General features: G+C 47.5%; 2 protein-coding genes and 1 pseudogene across 3 annotated transcripts; 2 read left to right on the top strand and 1 right to left on the bottom strand.

Moving 5' to 3' along the window:
- The first annotated feature begins 41 nt into the window (after nucleotides 1–41).
- Nucleotides 42–8,157, top strand: MYG1 (MYG1 exonuclease). Its single transcript, XM_036251602.1, has 7 exons — nucleotides 42–406; nucleotides 570–682; nucleotides 4,415–4,574; nucleotides 7,102–7,254; nucleotides 7,389–7,511; nucleotides 7,620–7,801; nucleotides 7,943–8,157. Exons 1-7 carry the CDS (start codon nucleotides 191–193, stop codon nucleotides 8,139–8,141), a joined length of 1,146 nt encoding a protein of 381 aa, XP_036107495.1. The 5' UTR covers nucleotides 42–190; the 3' UTR covers nucleotides 8,142–8,157.
- Nucleotides 8,126–21,081, bottom strand: AAAS (aladin WD repeat nucleoporin). 2 transcript variants are annotated; one of them, XM_036251600.1, is made up of 16 exons: nucleotides 20,866–21,081; nucleotides 20,071–20,198; nucleotides 17,166–17,221; nucleotides 16,795–16,886; nucleotides 16,572–16,618; nucleotides 16,205–16,303; nucleotides 15,761–15,904; nucleotides 13,035–13,155; nucleotides 10,166–10,290; nucleotides 9,916–9,976; nucleotides 9,696–9,786; nucleotides 9,398–9,491; nucleotides 9,245–9,312; nucleotides 9,020–9,101; nucleotides 8,843–8,927; nucleotides 8,126–8,707 (listed from the first exon to the last, which is right to left on the bottom strand). In XM_036251600.1, the coding sequence occupies exons 1-16, from the start codon at nucleotides 20,986–20,988 to the stop codon at nucleotides 8,483–8,485; spliced, it is 1,641 nt and encodes a 546-aa protein (XP_036107493.1). In that variant the 5' UTR covers nucleotides 20,989–21,081; the 3' UTR covers nucleotides 8,126–8,482. The 2 variants fall into 2 exon arrangements, with proteins under 2 accessions (XP_036107493.1, XP_036107494.1); XM_036251601.1 differs by lacking the exon at nucleotides 16,205–16,303.
- Nucleotides 10,362–11,138, top strand: LOC118623232 (annotated as a pseudogene).
- Nucleotides 21,082–23,475: the final 2,394 nt, after the last annotated feature.

The following is a 23,475-nucleotide window of genomic DNA, read 5'->3' as shown; positions in this document are numbered from 1 at the left end:
AGAGTCTGATGCAGTGCTTATCTTGGAGGCTCTGTCCGAACCCCTGGAGGAGCGGGGAGAATGCCTTTGCAGCATAGCAGGCCCGCTCTGCCAGGCCGTTGCTGCCGTGGGAAAGGCCGACAAGCGGAAGTGAAGCTGAACAAGCACTTCCTTTTCCGGCTCGGCGCCCCAGTCTTCGCACAGAAGCTGCATGGGCCGCCGCTTCCTGCGCGGACTCCTACCTCTGCTGTTGTGGCCTTCACCCTTCGGTGTCCGGCATTGCAGGCACAGCCTGGAGTCCGTCCAGCCCGCCAAACGACCCCGCAGCAGCCCCATGGCACCGCCCCGAATCGGGACGCACAACGGCACCTTCCACTGCGATGAAGCCCTGGCGTGCGCATTGCTACGCCTCCTGCCGCAGTACCGGGTACGGTCCGCTTGGGGCTATCCGAGTGTCCTAACCCGGTCCCTGTGGTACCTCGGACGGCCGGAGCACCCTTCCTACGTTCCCTGGCTCCCCCAGAAACCCAACATTAACCCCCTACCGCGCGACTTCTGGCAGCCCCCTCACCTCCGGTGTCCCCCTGCAGGATGCAGAGATTGTGCGAACCCGGGACCCCGAAAAATTAGCCACTTGTGACATCGTGGTAGACGTGGGTGGCGAATATGACCCTCAGAGACACCGATATGACCATCATCAGAGGTGGGTTTCCAGGTACCTTTTTTTCAACTTGATTCTGTGCTCGAGTTCAGCCATCCATTGCAGTGGTCTGTATCAGCAAAGGGACTGCCCATCCTTGAAAGCAAACTCTTGGGTCCAGTGGGACTAAAGCCTCTCATCCTTCTAGCTCTTCACCTGCTCTCCACCCATCTACCTGCCTTGGACCTCCCTGAGCCTTCTAACCTGCCCAGACCTCCCTTGGCTCCCAGTCAGTCCTCAGCCCCCTCCCAGATCACCTCCTTTGGCTTAGACTTTTCTCCCACCAGCACTGTTGTCACTTCAATTAATACTCCAGCTGGGATTAATCCATTCATACTGTTGGGACCATATGATTTTGGTGGTTGGTGAAAATTCAAATATATGTGGTCTTCTACTTTATTTATACTCTCCCCTTGCGAAATGTCTTTTCCAAGGGTAGTCCATTATCCACAGTACCATTCCAATCCTTTCCCCTCTCCTCAAGCCCCTACCTCATTGGATTTCCTTAGTGAGTGACCCTACCTCTTACTTTTCAAAGGAAATTGAGCTTTTCCTACATGCACATTCTGCTTCCCACTCTTAAATATCCTCAGCTCCCTCCCTCCTTCTGTTTGCCCACTTTCCAATCTATTACTTTCTCCTATTGGATTTCCCACCAGTGTTTCTACTTCTTGCCAATAGCTTACAACTCTACTTAGGCATCTCTCATCTTGAAAACAAATCCTCCCTCTTGTACACCTCACTGAGTGATTGTCTCTGAGGGATTATGAATATATTTTAAGTCTCTTTAAGTATTTTTCTCCTTCCCTCTTTTTTAAGTGTACATTACATATTCATAAGTGATGTTGAGAGGGAATCCTCCCAGTAATTACATCCTAATCTCTCACTGTCACTCTCAACCACCCTTCAAAAGAAGAGCTGACCCTGGTCCCAATCCCTTTCAATTCATTTCATTCATTCATTCATTCATTCATTAACTCATTCATTTGCCTATTTCTCTCCCAGTCTCTCCCCACTGGAAATGCTCATGAAAAGGGCACCAGTCACTTCAACACTAAACTCAGTTTGCTGACTGAGAATCTCACCTTAACCCACCTCTTTATGGCACATATTATTGACTACTTCCTTTTTTATAATGATTTGACATAATTTTTTTTTAATTGTTGTACTTGACACACTAAAGAATGTATTTAGCCCTGGCCGGTTTGGCTCAGCAGTTAGAGGTGGACCAAGAGGTCAAGGGTTCAAATTCCAGTCAAGGGCATGTCCCTGGGTTTCAGGTTCAATCCCTGGCCCTAGTTGGGGTTGTGCTGGAGGCAACCAGTCGTCAATGTGTCTCTCTCACATTGATATTTCTCTCTCTTTCGCTCTATCTGAAAATCAGTGGGAAAAATATCTTCAGGTGAGGATTGAGAAAAAAGAATGTACTTAACATTTCTGGAAATATAAAACATAAAATGAACACCCATGAACTAATATCCCAACTTAAAAACTTGATAATATCCCTATCCCATGTCCCAACCAGAAGTAAATGATAGCCCAAATTTTGTGTTGGTCATACCCTTGTGTATATTTAGCACATATGTCTGTTTCCATCAACTATTTATTTCGTTTTGCTGCCTTTTTTTTAATGTTTTTATCGATTTTAAAGAAGGGGGAGAGAGAGAGAGCAACATTGATCGGCTGCTTCCTGCACGCCCCCCTACTGGGGATTAAGCTGGAAACTCAGACATGCACCCAGACCAGGAATTGAACAGGCAACCTCTTGGTACATGGGTCAGTGTTCAACCACTGAGCCACACTGGCTGGACTAGTTTTGCTTCTTTTTGAACCTCATCTAGGGGATTATTATTATTAGTCTTTATACCTATGTATATTTTATAAAATATGTTTGTATTTTCCCTGGCCGGTTTGGCTCAGCGGTTAGAGCGTCAGCCTGCGGTCTAGAGAGATCCGGGTTCAGTTCCCGCTAAGGGCACGTACCTCGGTTGCAGTTTGTCCCCGGCCCTGGTTGGGTCGTGCGTGTGGCAGCCACTCCCTGTGTCCCTTTCACGTTGATGTTTTTTTCTCTCTCTCCCTCCCACTCTATCTGAACAAAATAGAGAAAAATGTCCTCATTTAAAAAAAAAAAAGTTTAGCCCTGGCTGCTTTGGCTCAGCGGTTAGAGCATCAGCCTGTGGTCCTGAGAGACCCGGGTTGGGTTCCCGCTAAGGGCACGTACCTCAGTTGCAGTTTGTCCCTGGCCCTGGTTGGGTTGTGCGGGTGGCAGCTGCTCGATGTGTCCCTTTCACGTCGATGTTTTTTTCTCTCTCTCCCTCCCACTCTATCTGAACAAAATATCCACACACACAAAAAATGTCCTCGGGTGAGGATAAAAAAAAAAGTTTGTATTTACTAATAGAAATCATTAAAAAAAAAAAAGAGCTCCATGGTGATTCTGGTAGGTATTTGCAAATTAAAGCTATGTTTTCTACTTCCCTAATAACTGTTGTATCTTTTCCCTATTCTCTGTCCCACTGCTACTCAAATTCCTGCCTTTCTCACTTACCCAGACTACTACAGGTAATCTTGCATCTATTATCCATGCTGGCTGGCACAGTATTCTTTCTAACATGCACTTGTCTACTTAAAGTCTTTCAGTGGCTCCCATTACATACAAATTGAAGTCTAAACTCCAAAGTATGACATGCAAGGTCTACCATGATCTGGCCTCTGCTTACCCTTCCACTTTTTTTTTTTTGCCATTCATCCCTCATACCCAAGCTGCCTGTTTTGAAATTTCATGAAAAGACCTGTCTCTTACCATTGTACCTGTTGTTTCCTCTACTTGGAATACCGTTTTTCCTTCACCCTTTCGTGAACACCCAGTAATTCATCATTCAGGTATGACCTGAAGGCTCTCCTAAATCCTTCCCCCCAACCCCCTACCTTGTTTCTTTCTTAGCTAGAGCATTCGCTTGGTTGTTTGTCTGCCTTTAGCAGATGAACTTGAACATGGTCTTAGCTTTTTTTAAATTGTTGACAAGCATATATTTAATTAATATGTTTTTATTGATTTTTTTTGAGAGAGAGAAGAAGGGAGAGAGATAGAAACACCTATGTGAGAGAGAAACATTGATCGGCTGTCTCCCATCCACCCCCTATTGGGGATCGACCTCGAAACCCAGGCATGTGCCCTGACTGGGAATCAAACTGGGACCTCTCAGTCCATGGGACGATGTTCAATCCACTGAACCACACTAGCTGGTCTTAGTTGTTTTTTTCTTTTCTTTATTGATTTGAGAGAGAGAGGAAGGGAAAGGGAGAGAGAGATAGAAACATCGATGAGAGAGAACATTGATTGGCCACCTCCTGCATGCCCCCCACAGGGGATTGGGCCCACAACCTGGGCACGTGCCCTGACCGGGAATTGAACCAGCGACCTCTTAGTGCATGGATTGATGCTCAAACACTAAGTCACACCAGCCAGGCTGGTCTTAGTTTTTTTATATCCCCAATGTCTAAACACAGAGTCTGGCATGTAGTAAGCAGTTGAGTTTACCATTGTCAAATGCATGCATGGAGACTCCTGTGTGACCCCTGAGGAAAAGCCAAAGCCTCTCCAACTAGGCTATCTCTTTCCAACTCCTACAGGATTCCTCAACCTCCCTGCCACCTATTGTGCCTACTCATGTACTCACGCTATGGGTTAACTGGGGCAGCTCTGCCTCAACCCTACCTCCCTGTGCTCCTCAGGTCTTTCACAGAGACCATGAGCTCCCTGTCCCCTGGGAAGCCATGGCAGACCAAGCTGAGCAGTGCGGGACTCATCTATCTGCACTTCGGGCACAAGCTGCTGGCCCAGTTGCTGGGCACTAGTGAAGAAGACAGCGTGGTGGGCACCCTCTATGACAAGGTGGGGACCTGAGGACAGATGCCTTATACATGCATCTCCACCAGGTCAGTTGGGAGTGGCACTCACATAGCACTTAGGACCGGACCTCACATCAGGGTTCCTGGCCCATAGCTAGCCCACTACCATCTCCCTCAGTCAGGCTCATCTTCTCACAAGGGGATGGTTAATCTAACTCTGTCCTGAGGTGGTGGTGAGAAGTAGATGAGGTAACATAGAGAACGGCTTTGAAAACCATAAAGTAACCCTGGCCCGTTTGGCTCAGCAGTTGGGGCATCGGCCTGCGGACCAGAGAGTCCCGGGTTCGGTTCCCACTAGGGGCACGTACCAAAAAAAAGAAAACCATAAAGTAGTGTTTTCCAGTCTTTTCTTTTGACCTGACAAAAAAAATGACTGTTCAACAACTTAGTAATAGAGGAGGCTGCTTATATTTGGAAGCATATGGTTCAGAGGTTCTGGCTGTCCTGAAAGGGGAAAGGGATATATTTTAGGCACCACTGTAATTCACCAGAGGCACATGAATTGGTAAAAGTCTGATTATGAAAATATCTTCGAGTTCCACCAGTGTCCCCTGAAAGCAGTTCAGCAAATTCCTGCTGTTGGGGAAGGAACAGGGCTAATGGCCCTGGCATGCATGTCAGATCAGTGATTCTAAGGACACATACTGGACCCTAGTCTTAAGTTCACAAGTCAAACTTCAGATTCAGTCAGCTCTGTTTTTTGCAAATAGACTGTTCACTTCTCTGACTCAGTTTACCTGTCTTCTGCCCCTATGACACAGCATTAGAATGAACCAAAATATGTAAAGAAATATGAATGGCTCAGTGGCTGAGCATTAACCCATGCATCAAGAGGTTGCCGGTTTGATTTCCGGTCAGGGTACATGCCCATGTTGTGGGCCAAATCCCCAGTAGGGTGCATGCAGGAGGCAGCCACTTGATGTTTTCTCTCATCGATGTTTCTATCTCTCTGTCCCTCTCCTCTCTCTCAAAATCAATAAAGAAAAAAAAAATTTTTTTTGAAAAATATGAATGGTTAAATTGGAGACTTTGGAACACTAAAGTTGTAGACTGCCTGGTTTTCCCTTCTGCAGGGGTTTCTAAGCAATTGAACCAAGGGGTCCAGACCAAGAGGTGTTGGGCTTAGAGAAATTTCTTTTTCAGCTCTCCCTGAGAGGAACACTTTTTCTACATATAACAAATGTGTTGATATGTAAGGACATTTTTTTTTTTTTTTTTTTTTGGCATTTATCTTCAGATAGAGCGGGAGGGAGAGAGGGGGGAAGAGAGAGAAACATCGATGTGAAAGAGACACATCAACTGGTTGCTACCCACACAACCCCAACCGGGGCCCGGGACAAACTGCAACCAAGGTACATGCCCTTAGCCGGAACTGAACCCAGGAGTCTCCGGTCCGCAGGCTGACACTCTAACCACTGAGCCAAACTGGCCAGGGCTATGTAAGCCTATTTTTTAGGGCAATTTTGCCTTCGACACTGATATCCCATATCATTTCTGCCTCCAAACTCTAGAGGCATTGTTCTACCATTTATTTTTTTTGTTTTTAAAAATTGATTTTAGAGAGAGCGCAGGAGAGGGAGAGAGAGAAACATCAACGAGAGAAAACATCTATTGGCCACCTCCTGCACATCCCCCACTGGGGATAGCGCCCATAAACTAGGCATGTGCCCTGACCAGGTATCGAACCAGCAACCTCTTGGTGCATGGGTCGATGCTTAACCACTGCACCACACTGGCCAGGCTTTGTTTAAAATGTTTTTATTTTTTTAGAGAAGGGAGAGAAACATAATGTGAGAGAGAAACATCAATTGGCTGCCTCCTGCATGCCCTCCACTAGGGATCAAGCCTGCAATCTGGGCATGTTCCCTGATCGGGAATCGAACCAGCAACTTCTTGGTGCATAGAACAACACTCAACCACTAAGCCACACCGGCCTGGCCAGTCCTACCATTTCCTTAGGCTCAGGAGATGTTGCAACTGCTGGTGCCATGTGGCATGTCATGGATTTCTCTGGGACCACACCCCACCACTTGATGTCTAGTCCAGCACCCATTCTCCCCCACCAGATTCGTGTGCTTGGCCAGACCCTCCTGGACCTCATTAAACAGGTCACTGAGTAATTTACTCAGCCCTCCCTGGAGATTTAACCCTCCCTCAGCCATAGGGATCCACTCCCACAGAGCCATTCATGGAACTCGAGATCTTCGTTCAGAAGTCAGCAGCCTCCTCCCCACACATGCTGGCCTCAGCCAGGGCTTTGTGTGGTAGAATGAGCACTGGATTAGCAGTCAGATGATCTGAATTCCAGCCCCAGCACTGTTAGCTCTCTGACTTTAAGCAAGCTTCTGGACACCCCGAAACCCCCTTTCCTCATCCAGTTGTTGAGAGATCCTCACAGGCTCATTGCATTGAGAAGACTAAATAAAAGTGTTATGCATCTAACTTTGAAACCCGTAAAACTGTTATGCAAAAGGTCAGTACCCTCAAGAGCATTTCTGCTGCTGTCTTAGATGTATGAGAACTTCGTGGAGGAGGTGGATGCAGTGGATAATGGGATCTCCCAATGGGAGGGGGGAGAGCCTCGATATGCGCTGACCACTACGCTGAGTGCCCGGGTTGCTCGGCTTAATCCCACCTGGAACCAGCCCAACCAAGACACTGAGGTACGGAGGGCCCAAGGGAAGAAAATGAGGCATGTAAGACCTCGGGAGGAAATGAGAGTGTGTGACCCCTCAAACTCTAGCAAAGTCAAAAATTAAGACCAGCACACTGATTCTGATTACCATATGATTCCCAGGCTGGATTCAAGCGTGCAATGGATCTGGTTCGAGAGGAGTTTCTGCAGAGACTAGACTTCTACCAGCACAGCTGGCTACCTGCCCGGACCTTGGTGGAAGAGGCCCTGGCCCAGCGATTACAGGTACAGACCTGGGAGAAGGCACTGTGGCTCAAAGATTAGTGACTACTGATAGGCTGCTGGTCAACAGGGGCTCCTGAATCTTCCAGCCATGCTCCACTTCCCTTTCAGGTGGACCCAAGTGGGGAGATAATAGAACTGGCAAAAGGTGGATGCCCCTGGAAAGAGCACCTTTATCACTTGGAATCTGGGCTAGTACCCCCAGTGACCATCGCCTTTGTTATCTACACTGACCAGGCTGGACAGTGGCGGGTACAGTGTGTGCCCAAGGAGCTCCATTCATTCCAGAGCAGGTGAGGCCCTCGGAGACCACCCTGCAGACCTCCAAGCCTATTGTAGCTCTATCAGAGGAGGCCACTAACCTTGGCCTCTGCTCTGTTCATATTCTCAAGGCCTCCATTTGCTCCCACCAATTTCTTTCTGCTCACTTGTAGGCTGCCTCTGCCAGAGTCATGGCGAGGTCTTCGGGATGAGGCTCTGGATCAAGTCAGTGGAATTCCTGGCTGCGTCTTTGTCCATGCCAGCGGCTTCATTGGTGGGCACCACACACGAGAGGGTGCCTTGAGCATGGCCCGTGCCACCTTGGCCCAGCGCCCAGCACCTATGCCTCCCACAAATCCCCTCATCCAATAAAATTTCTTCCATCTCATACTGACCAAGTCCTTGCCACATTACTACCCTGCACCATCCTAGGAACTTGACGAAACCTGGGAAAAGTAAAGTATCTATTATGTGCCAGAGCCTATACTAGACCTTCAGGGCTGTTGGTATTTTCTCAGCTTTGTTTTCCTAATCATTTGAAAACCACTGGGTTCCTAAGTTAAATAACGACCAAACTTACAAGAAGTGGCTAAAAAGGGACAGAACCAAGATCTTAACACAAAGTCCATGCCCTTTTTTTCTTCACTGTGCCCCAATGCAGTTCCCTTGAAAAGAGTCTCATAACTGAGTGGAAAATACAGATATTCTTATTATTAGAAGTGAGAGTGAGGGGAGTGGGACTGAGAAGGTGGTGGCCCTGGGAGAGGGTCCCAAGGAGCAGAGCTTAGGGATGTCTCTGTAAAGAGTGGCAGATCATGAATAGAACCTCCACCCCCAGCTGGGGGTTCTTGGGTTTGGCCAAGCACTGGGCTAAAATATGGAAACTGGGCATTGACAAAGTACATAGGGATGTGGGTAATTCGGCCTGTGGACCAGCACTGCAGAGAGAGGGGAAAGAAAAGTTTTATCAGAGATTGGGCTCAAAGAAGGCCATATGGCAGAGCCACACAGCAGCCAAGGCCCTCAGCTTCTCCACCCCACTCCCGAAAACCCCAGCAGCCTGGCCTACTCACCACACTGAGCAGAGCCCCTTTGTTGAAGGAAGGATGGAAAGTAATGAGCTGGGCCTGGGCTCCTGGCTCTCCCTGGATAATGCCACTAGAGGAAGAAGAAAAGGTAAGCAGGCAATAGAGACAGAGGCAGGGAAGGCTGGTGAGGAGCCCAGACCTAATGGCCTGCCCAGCACTTACCAAGGAAGTAGCTCAAACACGGGGCTGTTTCGAGTGCGAAAAAGGAGGATGACTGGCTTACCATCCTGGACCCGTGGATTTCCTGTAAGAAATGGATGCAGAGACAGAAAGGAACTCTGGAAGCAGAATCCCAGGGCAGGGGCAGAGAACTGCAGCCAGGGCATGGACACACTCAATGGTAAGATGGCTAGGGCCTGAGCAAAGTCCTTCCTCCCCACCTCCTACCTTTCATGAGTACAGCCAGACGCTCCCCACTGGGGTCCCAGACCATAGAGTGAGCCTCTCCTCCAAGTCTATAGGTCAGAACAGTAGGTTGGGAGGGCTCAGCATGGTCCCTTCCACCTTTCACTGCCTCTTCCCCTCACCCACTCTGCTCACCTTTCCTCTCCATCTGGTGTCTGTACTGTTGTCTCAGACAGATCTGCCACAATTGTTGCTGATTTTGCACCTCCAACGCACCCCTTTCCCTCACCTGTAGATAAGAGCAGAAGTTCTTCAGTATAGGAAACGTGCCTCTGACTTGTCCCCTGCCTCCTGTCACAGGCGTTCATACCTCTCAACTCACCCAAGCTGCTTTACTTCCCTTTATCCTTCAGAACAGCATATTCCAGAGGGTTCCTGCCTCCCCCTGACTACCCCAAATGGTCTGCATCCTGAAGTGTTTCCCCTAACTCACCACAACGTTCTGGGAATGACAAGGAATAAATTAGTGGTTCCCCCAGTACAGTGAATAGCAGCCGGTTTCCATCTGGGCTCCAGCAGCCAGTCTAAGATAGGAAGCAAAATGCAGGGGAAAGGTGGTCTATAGTGGAACGTAGGAGGAAAAAAAGTAGAGGTGGGGAGACAAGCTTAGGAGACCAGGGGCCCACTTCTTCCCCAGCTTCTGTGAATCTTACCTGACATCGCCCTGATAGAGTAGGCCACCTCTCACAAGTCCACATCTGGGCCTCCCAGACTCTGCGCCAGAGAGAAGCAGATCACAGTTTAGGACCTCTGGGTTCCAGAACTTAAACTTCCCTCCCTTCATCAGCCCCAGGGTCAGGTCAAAGAATAGGATGGGAACAGAAGGTCCTTTCTGCTAGAAGTTCCAGGAGCCAAGTGCCTTTCTCCAGGTCATTCATGCCCTCCCTCTGTCCTCCTACTCACCGAAAGACAGCTGAAGGAGTGGAAGCCAGGACTTTGCTGCCATCTGGGGACCAGAGCAGATTGGTAACCCCACCTCCTCGAAACCAGGGAAGGGGAACACAGGTCTCTGTTGCGACATCCCATACCTAGGATAGTGGGGTCAAGAGAGTGAGACAAGCTCTCTCCCGCCACCCAAGATGCCGAAAGAAGGCCAGGGGGGAAGAAGATGGCACCAGCCCCTGCTGTCATGAAGAAGCAGGAGGCCAAAAAGGTGGTAAATACCCTGTTTGAGAAAAGGTCCAAGAATTTTGGCATTGGACAGGACACCCAGCCCAAAAGGGACCTCACACGCTTTGTCAAATGGCCCCACTACATTCGGCTGCAGTGGCAAAGGGCTATTCTCTATAAGCATCTGAAAGTACCTCCTGCCATTAACCAGTTCACCAGGCCTTGGACCGCCAAACAGCTACTCAACTGCTTAAACTGGCCCACAAGTACAGGCCAGAGACGAAGCAAGAGAAGCAGAGGCTATTGGCCCAGGCTCAGAAGAAAGCTGCCGGCAAAGGGGATGTCCCCACCAAGAGGCTGCCTGTCCTTCGAGCAGGGGTAAACACTGTCACCACCCTGGTGGAGAACAAGAAGGCCCAACTAGTGGTGATTGCACATGACGTGGATCCCATTGAGCTGGTTGTCTTCCTATCTGCCCTGTGCCGAAGAAGGGGGTTCCCTATTGCATTATCAAGAGGAAGGCCCGGCTGGGGCATCTTGTCCACAGGAAGACCTGCACCACTGTGGCCTTCACACAGGTTAACTTGGAAGACAAAGGAGCTCTGGCTAAGCTGGTAGAAGCTATCCAGACCAATTACAATGACAGATATGACGAGATCTGCGGCCACTGGGGAGGCAACGTCCTGGGTCCCAAGTCGGTGGCTCGCATTGCCAGCTAGAAAAGGCCAAGGCCAAAGAACTGGCCAAAGAACTTTTCTGTACATAAAAGTAATAAAAATCCTCCCTCAAAAAAAAGAGCCCTGGCTGGTTTTTCTCAGTGGTTAGAGCGTCGGCCTGTGGTCCAGAGAGACCCGGGTTTGGTTCCTGCTAAGGGCACGTACCTCGGTTGCAGTTTGTCCCTGGCCTGGTTGGTTGTGCGGGTGGCAACCACTCGATGTGTCCCTTTCACATCGATATCTCTCTCTCTCTCTTCTTCTCTCTCCCTCCTACTCTATCTGAACAAAAAATGGAAAAATGTCCTTGGGTGAGGATAAAAAAATTAAAACCAAAAAAAAAAAAAAAGAGAGAGAGTAAGACAGGAAACTCAACCACCCCTATCATCTCACAGGATGCTCCCCTTCCTTAAGGTACAAAGAACCAGAAAGGGAAGGAGCAGGAAAGGGGCTGTTAAACAGGAGAAATGGTTTTTATGTTCACAATTATAGCAGGCAGAATTTTTTTTTCCAATTTTCTTTTTTTATCCTCACCCGAGGACATTTTTTCACTTATCTTCAGATAGAGCGGGAAAGAGAGAGAAAGAGAGAAACATTGATGTGAGAGAGACACATCAAGTGGTTGCCACCCACACAACCCCAACCAGGGCCAAGGACACACTGCAACCAAGGTACGTGCCCTTAGCAGTAACCCGAACCTGGGACTCTCGGATCCACAGGCCAACACTCTAACTGCTGATCCAAACCAGCCAGGGCAGCAGGCAGAATTTTAAATCTGAGAGTCTGGATGACTCCTTCCCCGGGTAAGTTTAAGACTGAATGGACAGCCCAATTGGTATGGCCCAGTGCCTGAGTGTCGACCCATGCACCAGGAGGTTGCTGATTCAATTCTGGGTCAGGGCACATGCCCAGGTTGTGGGCCCAATCCCCAATGAGGATCATGCAGGAGGCGGCCAATCAATGTTCTCTCTCACTGATGGTTCTCTCTCTCTCCCTCTCCTTTCCTCTCTAAAAATCAATATAGGAAGAAAAAAAAAATACTGAATGGATAGTCCTGGTTGGTTTGGCTCAGTGATTATAGAGTGTAAGCCCTCAGACTGAAGTGTTGTGGGTTCAATTCCCAGTCAAGGGCACATACCTGGGTTGCAAGTTTTTTTGTTTTTGTTTTTTGATTTTTCAGATAGAGTAGAAAAGGGAGAGAGAGAGAGAAACATCGAGGCGAAAGAGACACATTGGTTGCCTCACACATGACCCTCACCAGGACTGGGAATCAAACCTGCAACCCAGGTACACACCTGTGACTGGGAATAGAACCCACAACCCTTTGGTCCGCAGGCCAACACTCTAACCACTGAGCAAACCAGCCAGGGCTGGGTTGCAAGTTTAATACCCAGCACTGGTCAGGGTTGTGAGGGAGGCAACCAATCGATGTGTCTCTCTCACATTGATGTTTTTCTCTCTCTTCCCCTCCCTCTCTTCAACTCTATCTAAAAATCAATGGAAAAATATACTCCAGTGAGGATTAACAAAAGTAAATACAATAGCCCTGGCCGGTTTGGCTCAGCAGTTGGAGCGTCGGCCTGTGGACCAGAGAGTCCTGGGTTCGGTTCCCACTAGGAGCATGTACCAAAAAAAAAAGTAAATAAAATAAAAATGTTTCTCCTTAAACAATAAATAAATTAAAACTGAATGGACAATTATCCCTCTCCTTCCTGCAAGATATTTTCCATCACTAGGCAAAGAATGCTCTTTCCCATGAACAATGGACATGGACAACAAAGCTGGGGACAGGGCGGGGAGGGTAGGGGAGGGGGGAATCAGTAGGGGAAAAAAAGAGAAACATCTTTAACAAAAATTAATTAATTAATTAAATGGGAAAAAAAAAAGAATGCTTTCCTCAACCTAAGGGGTGGCTGAAATGACTGAAAGAGGGGTGGGGACCAACCTACCAGGATAGCAGCATCCACAGGTGAAGCTGAGAGCAGTAGACCCCCACTGGGGGCCCAGGCCAAGCTGGTGACAGGTGTGTGCCCAGGGTGAGAAAGCACTTGGGCACAGCCAGAAGAGGGTCTGCCAAAGGGAAACAGGGTATGGAGTCACAAGACAACAAGAAAGCCCCATGATTCTATTTCCTTGCCTCCTGATAAAACTTCCAAATCCCAATGGCCCCTCAGAGCTCAAATCCAGGTTGGAGAATATTAATAAGGATCATGCAAGCTGCCTGGCCAGTGTGGCTCAGTGGTTGAGCATCAACCCATGCACCAAGAAGTCATTGGTTCGATTCCCAATCAAGGCACATGCCCAGGTTGTGGGCCAAATCCCCAGTGGAGGGCAGGCAGGAGGCAGCCAATCAATGTTCTCTCGCACTGATGTTTCTATCCTCTCTCTCCTTCTACCTTCCTCTCTCTCTAAAATCAATAAAGAAAAAATAAAAGAATCAATAAAAACATATTTAAAAAAAGAAAACAGCCCTGGCCAGTTTGGCTCAGCGGTTGGAGCGTCGGCCTGCGATCCAGAGGGACCTGGGTTCGGTTCCCACTAAGGGCATGTACCTCGGTTGCAGTTTGTCCCCGGCCCTGGTTGGTCGTGTGGGTGGCAGCCACTCAATGTGTCCCTTTCACATCGATGTTTCTCTCTCTCTGTTCCTCTCTCTCCCTCCCACTCTACCTGAACAAAAAAAAAAAATGGAAAAATGTCCTCGGGTGAGGATTAAAAGAAAAAAAAAAAAGAAAACACCAGCCCTGGCCGGTTTGCCTCAGCGGTTAAGCGTCAGCCTGCAGTCCCACGAGACCCAGGTTGGATTCCTGGTTCCCGCTAAGAGCACGAACCTCAGTTGCAGTTTGTCCCCAGCCCTAGTTGGGTTGTGCGGGTGGCAGCCACTCGATGTGTCCCTTCACATCGATGTTTCTCTCTCTCTCCCTCCCACTCTATCTGAACAAAAAATGGAAAAATATTCTCGGTGAGTATAAAAAAAAAACACACCAAAAATGACCCTCACTTAAAAATAATGGTGACAATGATATCTGTCTTTACCTTGACATTACTGGAAATAACTTTAGTATTTCATATTTCAATTTAATATGGTAGCTACTGATTTTTTTGTTGTTATTCTCACCCAAGCATATCTTTTCTATTGATTTTTAGAGAGAGTGAGGGGAGGGGAGAGAGAAACATCAATGTGAGAAAGACACACTGATTGGTTGCCTCCTGCACACACCCCAACCAGGGCTGGGGATTGAACCTGCAACCCAAGTAAATGTCCTTGACCTGGAATCAAACTTGCAACCCTTTGGTATGCAGGCTGATACTCTAACCACTGAACCATACTGGTCAGGGCGATAGCTACTGATTTTGGGTAAATAGACTTATGTTCAGGTTGTCGCTTTGTATTCCTATTTTACTTTGTGTCTTCAACTAGAATGTCTGCTTTTTCAGAAGGACGCTTACTGATATAAGCATTTTTCTCCATTAATTAATGTAACAAATCATGTGAACAGATTTCCTAATGATGACTAATCTTTAATTTTTGGAATATCCTACATGGTTACAATTTTTAAAAATATGTTTTTGGCCTGGCTCAATGGATCGAGCATCGTCCTATGGACTGAGAGGTCCTGGTTCGACTCCTGGTCGGTCAGGGCATATGCCCAGGTTGTGGGCTAGACCCCCGGTAGAGGGTGTGCAGGAAGCAGCCAATCAATGTTCATGTTTCTCTCTCATCAATGTTTCTATCTCTCTCCCTCTCTCCCTTCCTCTCTCTCTAAAATAAAAAATATATATACATTAAATAAACAAAGCCAAAATAAACTTTATTGAAAGAAAAAAGAAAGGATTTCCCAATTTTTCTATGATCTGGATGAAGATATCTTTTCTTTGACCATTAGATAGCTCTCATAAAACCCTCTCATTCTGGCATGGTTTTAGTGGTAGAGCTCATCCCTTTTGATTTTTCAACAATCCACTTTGGTAATTTACATTTTGCCAGAAAAGCAAACATTTCCTTTAGATTTTCAAATCTGTTAAATTTGTATGTAATATTCTCTAATAATACTATTTTATTCTATATCTGTGCTTATGTCTCCATTCCCATTCTGAAAATAGGGAACTTTGACTTTCTTTTACCTCAATAAGGCTGGCCAAAAGGTTTCTTTCTTTATTCATACTTTACAGAACCATTTTCTGATTTTATATTTAGTTAGCTCTCCTGGGAATTATTTTTCCAATTTCATTTGTTTCAACTTATATCCATATTAATTCCCTTCCCACCTTCCTTTAAACCTATATCTGACAGTCCTCTAAAAAAGACAGTCTTGCTTGGCTGGTGTGGCTCAGTGGTTGGGCATCGATCCATGCACCAAGAGGTCACCAGTTCGATTCCCGGTCGGGGCACATGCCCAGGTTGTGGGCCCAATCCCCAGTGGAGGTCACGCAGGAGGCGGTTCTCTCTCATCGATATTTCTATCTCCTTCCCTCTCCCTTCTTCTCTCTCTAAAATCAATAAAGAAAAACTGTCCCTTTCTCCAGATTAAAATATTCTCAGGACCTCCACCTTGACCTTAGGTCTACTTCTCCCATGGAAAGCGCTGTGAGGACAAAGAAGTTCTCCTTCCAGACTTCCTCACTTCCACTAACAGGGCCACAACCTCAGGCCAAGGTAAGACAGAGTGGGACTCACCTGGTAGACAAGGAGGTGGGGTCCAGGGTCCAGATGAGAATGCAGCTCTGGCAGGCCACAGCCAAAACAGAGGCACTGAGGGGCTTCCAGGCCACAGCTGCCACATTTCGCTGCAACCGGTGCTTCAGAGAGGGGACTATAGTGCTGGGATGAAAGGATAGGGGACTGAGTCAAAGCAGGAACACTAAGGCTCAGGGGACCTGAGTACAGTTGAGAGGCAAATCTACAGAGAAGAAGCTGATCATCCGGAGCCCAGGGTATTGTGGGACAGAAGGATAAGATAAAGGTTATATCTGAATAGAGGACACATCCAGCTCTGGAAGGGATCCTATGGACCAAGCCCATGAACTGCAGGACTCCCCTGGAACCAAGGCTAGAGAGGGAAGTAGAGACTAATTCATGGAGACTGAAGAGTAAAAGCCTGCCCAGAAGGCCCCCACATACCTGTTAACATTATACACACGGACTGAATCATCTAGCAAGGCCACCGCAAACTTGTTGGTGTGGGGGTGCCATGCAAAGACCCGTAAGCAGCAGCTGGACCTGGGGCAGGAATGAACATGAGGAGTCCAAACCTACATCTACCCTTACCCCAGCCCAGAAGCTCAGATTCCCTTTAACAAGAGGACATTACTGTTTTTCACTTTTTCTTTTCTTTCTTTTTTTGGAAGGTAGAAAGAGTAAGAATGTGTGCAGCAGTCCAGTCAGGAAAGGGGTGTGAGGAGTCTGTGAACAGAATTCCCACTCCCCAAAAGAAACTGCAAGGTTCAGGAATTCTTTCCTACAAAAGCCCCAGAACTTGTACACTCACCAATTTGTGACTTGGGCAAATTCAGCAATCAGATCTTCGCTCCTGAGCTGTAAGATAAAATCAAATAGAGAATGCACTGGGACAAAGGGAGCTTAACCCTATAATATTCCCACTGGACCACTCCCACCTTCTGCAGGCTTCCTACTCCACCCTGCCCTTAAGGAATAGGAAAAAAAGAAGAGGGGTGGGAGTGGGAAGAGTCAAGGGAGGAAGCCAAACTTACAGACAAGTGTGGGAAGAGGGACCCATGAAGGGAGGAGGCCCATCGACAGAGTGCCAGGGCCCAACTGGATGCAGTCTTCACCCATTCAAACACTGTGGGGTTGAGGAAGCAGCTTTGATTAAACCATTCACAGGGCTCTAACTGGACAAGCACTCTCTAGATCCTACCATCCAACAAATGCTTCTGGACACCCACTTCGGGGTATGCGGGGTAGGTGGAGGGGAGAAGTAAAGATGGCAGAAATATAGACAACTGGGCCAGGAAAAACAGGGGAAGGGGCTGGGCCAACAGGTACCAAGATGAGTTAGGGAGAACATGCAGGGGAGTTGCCAACAGCAAAACTACAGAGGGCTGGAGGTAAAAATACTTACCCTCCTCCTCTGAGTTTGCAATTTCATTCAGCACCCCAAATAAGCCCATATCACACCTGATGAGGAGAGGAAGTAAGTCAAATTACTCTGATCTCTTTAGTCTACCATCTAGAAGTTTCATTCATTCATTCAATAAATACGTATTACAGCCCTGGCTGGTTCGGCTCAACGGTCAGCACATCAGCCCTCGGACCAAGGGATCACAGGTTAGATTCTGGTCAAGGGCATGTACCTGGGTTGCAGGTTCGATCCCCCACTCGGGTTGGGGTCGTGTAGGAGGCAACCAATCAATGTCTCTCTCATATTGATGTTTCTTTCTTTCTCTCTCTCTCTCTCCCTCCCCCCCTTCCACTTTCTTTAAAAATCAACCGATGGCCCGGCTGGTATGGCTCACTGGTTGAGCGTCGACCCATGCACCAAGAGGTCGCCGGTTCGATTCTGGGTCAGGGCACATGCCCAGGTTGTGGGCCAAATCCCCAGTGGGGGGCATGCAGGAGGCAGCCAATCGATGTTCTCTCTTATGGATGTTTCCATCTCTCCCTCTCCCTCATATCAATAAAGAAAAAAAAATTTTTTTAAATCAATGAAAAAATATACTTAAGTGAGGATTAACAAAACAAAAAAAACATGGATTACAAATAAGAGAATTCACATTTATTGAGTGGCAACTATGCTCCATGCACTTTATATATTGCCCTTTCTTTTTTTTCTTTTTTCTTTTTCCCTTTATTGATTTTAGAGAGAGAGGAAGTGAGAGAGAGCAAGAGACAGAAACATCGATGAGAGAGAACACAGACTGGCCACCTCCTGCATGCCCCCGACTGGGGATTGGGCCCACAACTTGGGCATGTGTCCTGACCGGGGATCGAACCGGCAGACTCCTGATTCATGGGTCGACACTCAACCACTGAGCCATACTGGCTGGACTATATTGCCTTTCATTTAATTATCACATTAACACATTGCGTACTACATAGAAATCTCTAAGACATACGCCAGGGACCGCACGTTTTTGGGCAAACTGCATGTTAGGTTCTGAGCTGCACTCATCTGAACCAGCAGGTATCCATTCCCTAGCTACTTCAAGAGCATAGAACGGTGTGCTGTTTTTCGAACTTCGACCCTCAGGGTGAAGAGTCACAAATACAATAATCCTATAATACCCTGAGTTTCAAAAACTGAAATAGCTAATGCAAGTGCAAACCCGAGTTAACTTGTGCGCGGTCCGCAATGTTTGGGCAGGAAAACATGAGTTAACTCATGAGCGGTCAAAAATGTGTTAAAATGAGCATTCTGCACATTTTACCAATTAGGCAACTAAGGCTCAGATGTCTTTCAGAGCTTTGTGAGTAGGTCAAGGGGTCAAGATTTGCCCTAAGACGGTGAATGAAAAGCCATGGAAAAACATTAAGCAGCCCTGGCCGGTTTGGTTCAGTGGTTAGAGTATCGGCCTGCGGTCCAGAGAGACCCGGGTTTGGTTCCCGCTAAGGGCACATATCTCGGTTGCAGTTTGTCCCCAGCCCTGGTCAGGTCATGTGGGTGGCAACCACTCGATGTGTCCCTTTCACGTCAATGTTTCTCTCTTTCTCTCTCCTTCCCGCTCTATCTGAACAAAATATGGAAAAATGTCCTCGGGTGAAGATAAAAAAAAAAAAATGTAAATAAAAAAAAGAACATTAAGCAGAGGAATAAACTGATAACGTTGGCATTTTAAAAAATCAGTCTGGCTGCAGATTAGAGAGTGCATCTGGCAGACAAGTGAACACCCAGATGTGAAGCATCAGATGCAAGTCCAGCCCAAGACACCAACATTTAGGGGACATCAGGAAGAGAAGCAGCAGCTGGAGAAGCATAAAGTAAGAAAGGACCGAGGACTGAATAGCTTTCAGACAATTAACTGATGTTTAACTTCATTTACACAAAGAGACATGAAAATTAAACCATACTGTTGCAGTTTGTCCCCGGCCCTGGTTGGTCGTGCGGGTGGCAGCCACTCAATGTGTCCCTTCACATCGATATTTCTCTCTCTCTCTCTCCCTTCTTCTCTCTCCCTCCCACTCTATCTGTACAAAAAAATGGAAAAACATCCTTGGGTGAGGATTAAAAAGAAAAAGAAAGAAAGAAAATTAAACCATACTGTAATACCAGATAATGAAGTTTGATAGTACATGTGTTGGGAAACAGGCACTCTCATACACTGCTGGTAGGTAGGACTGTAAATATGCACAATTTCAAAGGAGTAATTGACAACAGCACATAAAATTACAAATGAATATACCCTCTGAACCCAGCTAATTCATTTGAATTTGTAGGAATTCACTCTACACATGACAATGATAATACCTAACTCTTCAGGGGATTCATGTGGGCCAAGCACAGTTCTCGAAGTGTTTTAGATCTACTAACTTATTTAATCATCACTACAACCTTGTAAGATAGGTTCCATTTTACAAATGAAGAAACTGAGGGACAGAATGATTAAGTAATTTGCCCAAGGTCACATAGCTAAAAAGTGGCACAGCCAGGAAATGAATCCAGGCAGTATGGGAAAGCACACCTGGAGTTTTTCTCCTATATATGCAAAATGAATAACCTAGGCACAAGGTTATTCACTGCAACTTTATACCCAACCTTGCTGAGCTTCCGGTAAAGGCTAAGAAAGTGGTAATAACATAAGGTGGGGGTAGGAAGTAGGTTCACATAATCAAACCAGAAAGCAAGGCAAGTCACTGAAGATGAAATGGAAATATTGTTGCACAGCCTTGAGTTCCACAATAAGGACTGATAATCTGAATGATACATGGCTGAGCTAGAGAGAGCCTAGCAGCCTGAAGCAGAGGAGTGGTGACCTCATTTTCTCCAAGATCTGTAGACCATGGCCCAGGAGACCCTTTGCATGTCTCACCAAATATTGATGCATCTCTTCCACACTTGCTCCCGATGATGGATGAAAGCAGTTCTTGTGCCATGGTCCAGCCTCCCAGGGGTCTTCAGGGGATCCTTAGACAGGTTTAGGACAGGAAAATTGATCCACTATAGCACAGAAATGAGAGGTGTAACAGTGAGTCAGTCTCTTTCCCAGCTCTCTGCTGAACTCCCTGCTCTCTCCAACCCATGGCTAGACGAAGGGTAAAAGGCTCCAGAGACCTGTTTCCCATTTCCAAAAATACAACACTTGAGAAACCAGAAAACAGGTCTTAGCTCTCTTCTCTGTAAAACTACAATAATACTTCATAGAATTGCTGTGATTATTAAATCTTATATTTGTGAACACCTTACTCAGAGCCTCCTTCTTACAGAACTCTCAATACTTGTCAGTTTTTCTTCCTTTTCCTTCCCAGCAGCACGGGGGGGGGGGGCGGGGGGGGGCTCCAGGTGTGCCTTCCCGGTTCCCCAGATACTGCCCCCAACTTTTCAGTGTTTCTCCCGTACCCTCACATCTCCTAGATTTGCCCTCACATTCTCTCCACTCTCTCTAGGCCTGCCTCACAGTTCCTCAGAATCCCTCCTCCTCCAATCCCAGTCCTAAAATACATTCCTGCCCTTCTATTCTTCTCAAACCCCGGCCAGGCGGTTTCCAGTCCGCCAATGTGAGGACCACAACCCCGCCCCCGCCCCCGCCATGCTGCCTCGAGTCCCGGGTTCTCCCTGACTCCGCCTCACGTCTGCAGGTCCCCCCCTCCCTTCTCCCGCTGGCCACCTGGCCCCGGAAGTCAGGAGGCGGACTCTCATAGCTATTGCCTGTCACGAGCTCGTTATTTTGCTCGTATAGGGTGACTTGACCCCTAGGCGGAGGCCGAGGGAACAAGCCTAGGGAGCACATCTTGCCGGTCCCGAAGATGTCCGGAATTGGCAAACTCGCGAATCTCGCTCCTCTCTTAGTTCCCGGGCTAGATTCGGACGCGTACGGATAGCCGACTGGGACAAACAGGGCTGCAAAGCTCAACGGAAGTGAAGAGGATAACGGAGAAGAAGGACGCGTGTGCAGTCCGGGGACAGACTTCCAGAGCTTCCTCGCGCGCCGCCTGGCGGCGGGAAGGGGAACGTCGCGGACACGTCCGTAGGGTCAGCCCCTTAAGGCACCGGAGGTTTTTGTTTTTTCCTGTGGGGCTGCTGTTTTTCCCAGTTTCAAATTCTCCAACAGTCTCCCACTCTCTCGGCGCTCTAAAAGTTCCGAGGAAAATACAGGCAGTCACCCGGGCAGCTGGCTGGAAAGCCTCCAGGAGAAGAAAAGTCAGAAAAGACCTTGAGAGTAAGAGCGTTGCACCCGCCCGAACCCAGGGCCCACAGGGTTAGGCGTCCGGAAGGAAAAAGGGGAACAGTTGGAAAACAGTCAGATTTCCTGAGCACTTATTATAAGTGCTTTTATAATCTTTACAACAACCCCCTGAGGTAGGTACTATGAAGAGAGTGAGACACGGAAAATTTTGACCTAAAAATACCAAAACCAGCCCTGGCCGGTTTTGCTCAACGGTTAGAGCGTTGGCCTGCGGTCCAGAGAGACCTGGGTTCAGTTCCTGCTAAGGGTATGTACTTCGGTTGCAGTTTGTCCCTGGCCCAGGTTGGGTTGTGTGGGTGGCAGTCACTTGATGTGTCCCTTTCACGTTGATGTTTCTCTCTCTCCCCCACCCACACTATCTGAACAAAATAAGGAAAAATGTCCCCGGGTGAGGATAAAAACAAAACAAAACCAGGCATTCTGACTTTAGAATAAAAGTGAAATAGGTCATATTCTAACTCCAAGAGATGGAACTGGAGTCTACAGCTGCATGAATTTGGAAAAATCGTTGAATTCTTTGAGCCTGGGCTTCCTCACTTGCAGAGTGTCCTAATTATTTCACATGGTTGTTTACCATTCAAAATAATGGAAATGAAGCCATTTAATAAAGTATAAAGTGTGAAACAGGTATCAGAGATCATTAGCCATAAGAACCTTGAACTAAATGGCCTTGAGCATTGGTTCTGTCATATAAAAATATTAATGAGCAAATTCCAAGAACCATGCTCTAGGGACAGAGAAATGTTTAAGGCATAGTCTCCATTCCCAAGAGCTGCCAATCTCCTGGGATACTCTAGGGAGCATTCTAGTTTAGCCTTCCTAGATTCTGTGTCTGCCACTCGGCTCTACATGAAGAGTTCCCCCCAAGACTTAATCCCAGCCCTGGCAGGTTTGGCTCAACAGGAGAACATTGGCCCTCAGACCAATGAATCTCTGGTTCCATTCCGACCAAGGGCATGTACCTGGGTTGTGGTTTAGCCCTGGCCCTGGTCGGGTCATGAAGGAGGCACAATGTGTCCCTCTCAGGTCAATGTTTCTCTCTCCCCCCACCCCATGCTATCTGAAGATAAATAGAAAAATAACCTTGGGCCCTGGCCAGTTTGGCTCAGCGGTTAGAGCGTTGGCCTGCGGTCTGGAGAGACCCGGGTTCGGTTCCCGCTAAGGGCACGTACTTCGGTTGCAGTTTGTCCCCGGCCCTGGTTGGTCGTGTGGGTGGCAGCCACTCGATGTGTCCCTTTCATGTCGATGTTTCTCTCTCTCTCTCTCTCCCTCCCACTCTATCTGTACAAAAATTGCAAAAATGTCCTCGGGTGAGGATAAAAAGAAAAAAAAGAAAAAAATAACCTTGGGTGAGGATTTTTTTTGTTTTGTTTTTGTTTTGTTTTTTTTGGTATGTGCCCCTAGCGGGAACCGAACCTGGGACTCTCTGGTCCGCAGGCCAATGCTCCAACCACTGAGCCAAACCAGCCAGGGCGGTGAGGATTTTTTAAAAAAGTGATTCCCAGGTCAGAAAACAAGGGGCTCTAGAATGTTAATGGCCATAGGACTCATCTGAGGATCTTGCTAAAATGCAGATTCTGGGTGGACCTCTGAAAATGAATTTCCAAAAAGCCCCCAGATGATACTGCACAGACCACACTTTGAGTAGCCTCCCCTCTCCTTTATTTTGTTTTGTTTTGTTTTTTTGTTTGTTTGTTTTATCCTCACCCGAGGACACTTTTCCCATTTTTTGCACAGATAGAGTGGGAGAGAGAGAGAGGAAGAGAGAGAGAGAGAAACATCGACGTGAAAGGGACACATCGAGTGGCTGCCACCCGCACGACCAACCAGGGCCAGGGACAAACTGCAACCGAGGTACGCGCCCTTAGCGGGAACCGAACCCGGGTCTCTCCGGACCGCAGGCCGATGCTCTAACCGCTGAGCCAAACCGGCCAGGGCTCCCCTCTCCTTTAATATGCTAGATTTGTTCACTGTCGCCTGGGAAGTCACAGAAGACTTAAAGAGCATAATCTAAAAACCCTTTGGGGAAAC

The sequence above is a fragment of the Molossus molossus genome, unplaced genomic scaffold (genome assembly GCF_014108415.1).
Source record: "Molossus molossus isolate mMolMol1 unplaced genomic scaffold, mMolMol1.p scaffold_m16_p_10, whole genome shotgun sequence".
In the NCBI taxonomy this organism is placed as follows: domain Eukaryota; kingdom Metazoa; phylum Chordata; class Mammalia; order Chiroptera; family Molossidae; genus Molossus; species Molossus molossus.
Note: the sequence above shows the minus strand (reverse complement) of the source record. Positions and strands in the feature narration are given on the sequence as shown.

Coding starts and splice junctions, on each gene's coding strand:
- MYG1 (XM_036251602.1), top strand. CDS start 191: ATGGGCCGCCGCTTCCTGCGCGGACTCCTACCTCTGCTGTTGTGGCCT. Junction 407..569: donor GCCTCCTGCCGCAGTACCGG/GTACGGTCCGCT, acceptor GTCCCCCTGCAG/GATGCAGAGATTGTGCGAAC. Junction 4,575..7,101: donor TGGGCACCCTCTATGACAAG/GTGGGGACCTGA, acceptor CTGCTGTCTTAG/ATGTATGAGAACTTCGTGGA.
- AAAS (XM_036251600.1), bottom strand. CDS start 20,988: ATGTGCTCCCTAGGCTTGTTCCCTCGGCCTCCGCCTAGGGGTCAAGTC. Junction 17,222..20,070: donor AAGAGATGCATCAATATTTG/GTGAGACATGCA, acceptor TCTCCTCATCAG/GTGTGATATGGGCTTATTTG. Junction 8,708..8,842: donor AAGGGGCTCTGCTCAGTGTG/GTGAGTAGGCCA, acceptor CTCTCTCTGCAG/TGCTGGTCCACAGGCCGAAT.